The 3,810-nt window shown below is 48.1% G+C and overlaps 1 protein-coding gene across 1 annotated transcript; it reads right to left on the minus strand.

Annotated features, from left to right (window-relative positions):
• Nucleotides 1-661: 661 nt before the first annotated feature.
• CCDC185 (coiled-coil domain containing 185) lies at nt 662-3,430 on the minus strand. The gene has a single exon (XM_048846224.2). The coding sequence runs from the start codon at nt 3,428-3,430 to the stop codon at nt 1,502-1,504; it is 1,929 nt and encodes a 642-aa protein (XP_048702181.2). The 3' UTR covers nt 662-1,501.
• Nucleotides 3,431-3,810: the final 380 nt, after the last annotated feature.

Raw genomic sequence — 3,810 nt, forward strand, 5'->3', positions numbered from 1 at the left:
ATCTCAGTTAGAGAAAACTAGAAGCTGAATGTTTGTTTGGACATGGTGTGAAAGCATACAAGCCCACTTCAGTGGGTCTAGGATTTCACCCCTTCCATTTTTAATAGAATTCAACATTGTGAAACCTTATGTGATATGAAGCATTTTTACCAAGTGAATCAGGTTGAATCCTATTCAAGATGAAAGCACTTGAACTTGATGCCTTTGGGCACCCTTTTGCTGAACTGTGACACATTTGGGACAATGGAAGTATGGCAGTCCCTTAACCAGATTGTAAACTAGTGTCTTTAAAATCTGCTATGGAGGGGTGAAATCCTAACCCCACAAAAGTCAATGGGAATTTTGCTATTGACTTCAGTTGCATCTGGATTTCACCCCACATACTCTATTGGTAAATATTTTTCTTTATATATTGATCAGTAGCATTCTTTTTACTGTTAAATCAGTACGGGTGAAAGATTCGGGGTAGGGGAGGAAGATTTAAGTCTCGGACATTAGTCATACATCTAATCTATCAAATGCAGACATGACAGTAGAATAGTGTTTAAAAAAATAAACTACACCCAAATTTGTTCAGTGCTTGAAAAGTTCAGATTTTAAACAGTTGGGGAAACACCCAGACAACAGAAATAGAAATAAAGAGAACTTTTGGATACATGCATGATCAGTATGAAAGCACTCAATCTTTATACAATCAGGGTCAGATCCTCTATCTGTCAACATGTGGAACTCCCTATTGAAATGAACACCTTTTTTAAAAAAGCATATGACTCACAGTAAGAACTAAGTGAGAACTCCACTGTATTCAAGCACTATCAGAGTCAGAAAATACCTGCAACCATAGAATGTTTAGATCTGGCATGATTCATGTTTAACCTACTTATGTAATGTTTTCTCACTGAATATATGGCATGATCAGGGTATTTATTAAGTGCTTGAAGGCAGAAAAAAACAAGTTACTTAACATTTGGGGATGTTGCATTATTCAGTTCTTGGAATCTTGGAACCTAGACCTTTGTTATTATGGTTTTATGTAGCATTAATACTGTAAGATGCTTTACAAATGCAGATTAAGACAAGGTATCTGCCCATGTTTTCACACTGTGTGCTTGCAATGAGATAGCATTCGTGCTTTTTTAGTATCCTTTTCTGGATTTCAGCAAGATCTACTTTCTACATTAATCAGTGAAATAGTATAGATTCTAGGTGACCCATTTTCAGTTTATAAACAGAATACAATTGCAAAATGGTGCACTTAAATAAAACATTGTGAAATCCTTTAGGCCATAATCCTATTGAAAATGATCAGTGCATTTATGAGACACACCCAGGTTAAGGGTGAAACCATTTTAGTGTAATACAATGCAGAATTCTAGACAAGCCACAAAATGAATGTATTGCAAACCATCTTTTTTAGCACAAGAATGATTGCAATTTTTCTTTTTAAGTCTTACTAGATCCCTTTATGAAGACTTCCATTGTGATGGACTTCTAAAGCCATCTAGTCAAATGAATGGCTATTAATCAGTTCTCTCACTTTTTCTCTCAGGTCATAAGATGCTCTGGCTATTTTTCTAGAGTTTTCAACAGCAGCCCCCTTGTCCCTTAAAATTCTATTGGTTTTTTCTTTCCTTTTGATGGCTTCCTGAATTTCCTGTAGGTGACATTTTTCATCATCTTCAACTTTTTGTTTTTGAAAGTGGTGGTTTCTTTCTTTTAAATAGTTATTTTCCTTGCTACTTTGTGCTTTGTCTTGGATATTTTTAGACATAATTTCTCGGGCTTGCTGGATCTTCATCTCCGCTATCTGCAGCAACATATTTTTACGCCTTCTTTTTTCTTCCTCTGTCTCTTTTGCTCTAAACTTGGCCAATAGGCCTTGTCCTTCATCCCTTAGAGATTTTTCTTTTAATTCTTTGTTCCTTTCTTCCATCAGCTGATCAAGGATTTCTTGAGATCTTTGAAGCTTTTGTTCTATAGAAAGCCTCTTATAAAGCTCATCAGCTTTGACTTGGTGATCCATTTGCACTTTCAGGGGCCTGGGTCTGTTTTTTTCATAATGGTTCAGATCTTGACTCCTTTTCTTCCCCTCCATTTCTTTCAACAGTCTTTTTTCAAAGGCCTGTGCCATTTTCTCCTTTAATAGATTATAGTTGTGCTGCTTAGCATTCTTCTCAGCCATTCTTTTCGCTCTCAGTTGCTTTTCTTGACAGTGTTTCCTGTACTCAGCCTGGACTTTAATTCTTTCATGTTTTTCCTTCCGCCTCATTTCTTGCTCCTGGGCTAGCTTCTCCCACTTCTTGTGCTGTAACATCATTTCTTTCTCTCTGGCCTTCAAAAGCTGTTGCTCCTCCAGCCTGAGCCTGGCTTTCCTGTGCTCTCTGTCGCTTTGCCACTTCTTCAAGCTTTCAGCAAGATGGTGCTGCCTTTCTTTTTCCAGGTTTGATTTGATCTTCTCCTTCCCTCTCATCTTATCCCAGACATCAGAGGTCTTCAGCTGCCTCTCTTTCAGCTCCTGCTCCTCCCGATGCTTGGCCAGCATCAGAGCTGCAATCTTTAGGTCCCTTTCAGGGATTAAGTCCTCATATCTCTTATCAGTTAGATCCTGGAGGCTGACCTGGGGCTCTCTCCTTCTTGACCTCGGGGGATGGTGGACGCTGTGATTGTGGTAACGGTTTTCAGCTTGTGTATCCTCCTCATCCTCATCTTCATACTGTCTGGCAAAGGAGTGCACTAGGTCACTCAGGCTTGGGCTGCTCTCACACGCCTCCTGCCAGCCCCGGCTTTTGCGCTCTTTCTTCCCGGGTTTGCTGGGGGCCTTCTCCAGCTGGCAGGAGGAAGAGGAGGCGCAGGCGGAGAGGGGCTTGCTGGCCTCAGAGGTGAAATCCGGGCCATACTGCCGGCTCCTCTGCACAGGGCTGGCCCACCGGTCTTCCCTGAGCACCTCCTCCAGCCGGCTGCCCCTGCCCGAGCGGCTGCTCTCGGGGTGCCCCGGGCAGTCCCCCCGGAAGAGGCTGGTGCAGGAGGGGTTCAGGGAGGTCGCATACCCTTCCCCCGCCGGGGGCACATGCCGCTGCCAGGACGAGGCGCGGCGTGACGGGTGGGGGACCCGGCTCTTCTGCCCCTTCCTCAGCCCCGCTTTCTGGTACGTCGGGGCCAGGCTGCAGCCCCCTTCCCCGCCCGCCGTCTCCGGCTCCGAGCCGTACGGGTCCAGGTAGTGCGGCGGCGAGAAGCGGCCCGAGCCCGGCCGCGACATCTCCGAGCGGGGCGCGGGGCAGCCGGGCTCCGCGCGCTGGAAGCTGCGGGGCGCGGGCGGCTTCCTGCTGCCTCTGGTGGACTCCCGGTCACTCCGGGAGACGCCCGCGGGGAAGCGCCCGCCGCTCTCGGCCGCGAGACACAGCCCCGGCCCTCGCCGCCGCCGCCGCTGCATAGCCCGGCCCCGGCCCCGGCTCCCGCCCCGCGGCGCGTCAGCACAGTGACCGCCGCCGGCGTCACAATGGGCCGGCAGCTTTTAGCCCCGTGCCCGCCTCAGCTCACCGCACACACTCCCCGCACCTGCCCCAACACTGCCTCAGCCCACCGCACACAGCCCCCCCCCCCCACCGCGCCCGCCTCAGCCCACCGCACACACCGCCCGCGCCTGCCCCAACACTGCCCCAGCCCACCACACACACACCCAGCACCTGCCTCAAACCACCACACAGACCTGCTAGCATCTGCTTTAACCCCCACCAACACCTGCTCCAGGCCCCCCCCCCCAAGCACCTGCCAACCCATCACACAGTCCCAGCACTTGCAAAACCACCACAC

This window comes from Caretta caretta, chromosome 3 (genome assembly GCF_965140235.1).
Source record: "Caretta caretta isolate rCarCar2 chromosome 3, rCarCar1.hap1, whole genome shotgun sequence".
NCBI classification, from domain to species: domain Eukaryota; kingdom Metazoa; phylum Chordata; order Testudines; family Cheloniidae; genus Caretta; species Caretta caretta.

Coding starts and splice junctions, on each gene's coding strand:
- CCDC185 (XM_048846224.2), bottom strand. CDS start 3,430: ATGCAGCGGCGGCGGCGGCGAGGGCCGGGGCTGTGTCTCGCGGCCGAG.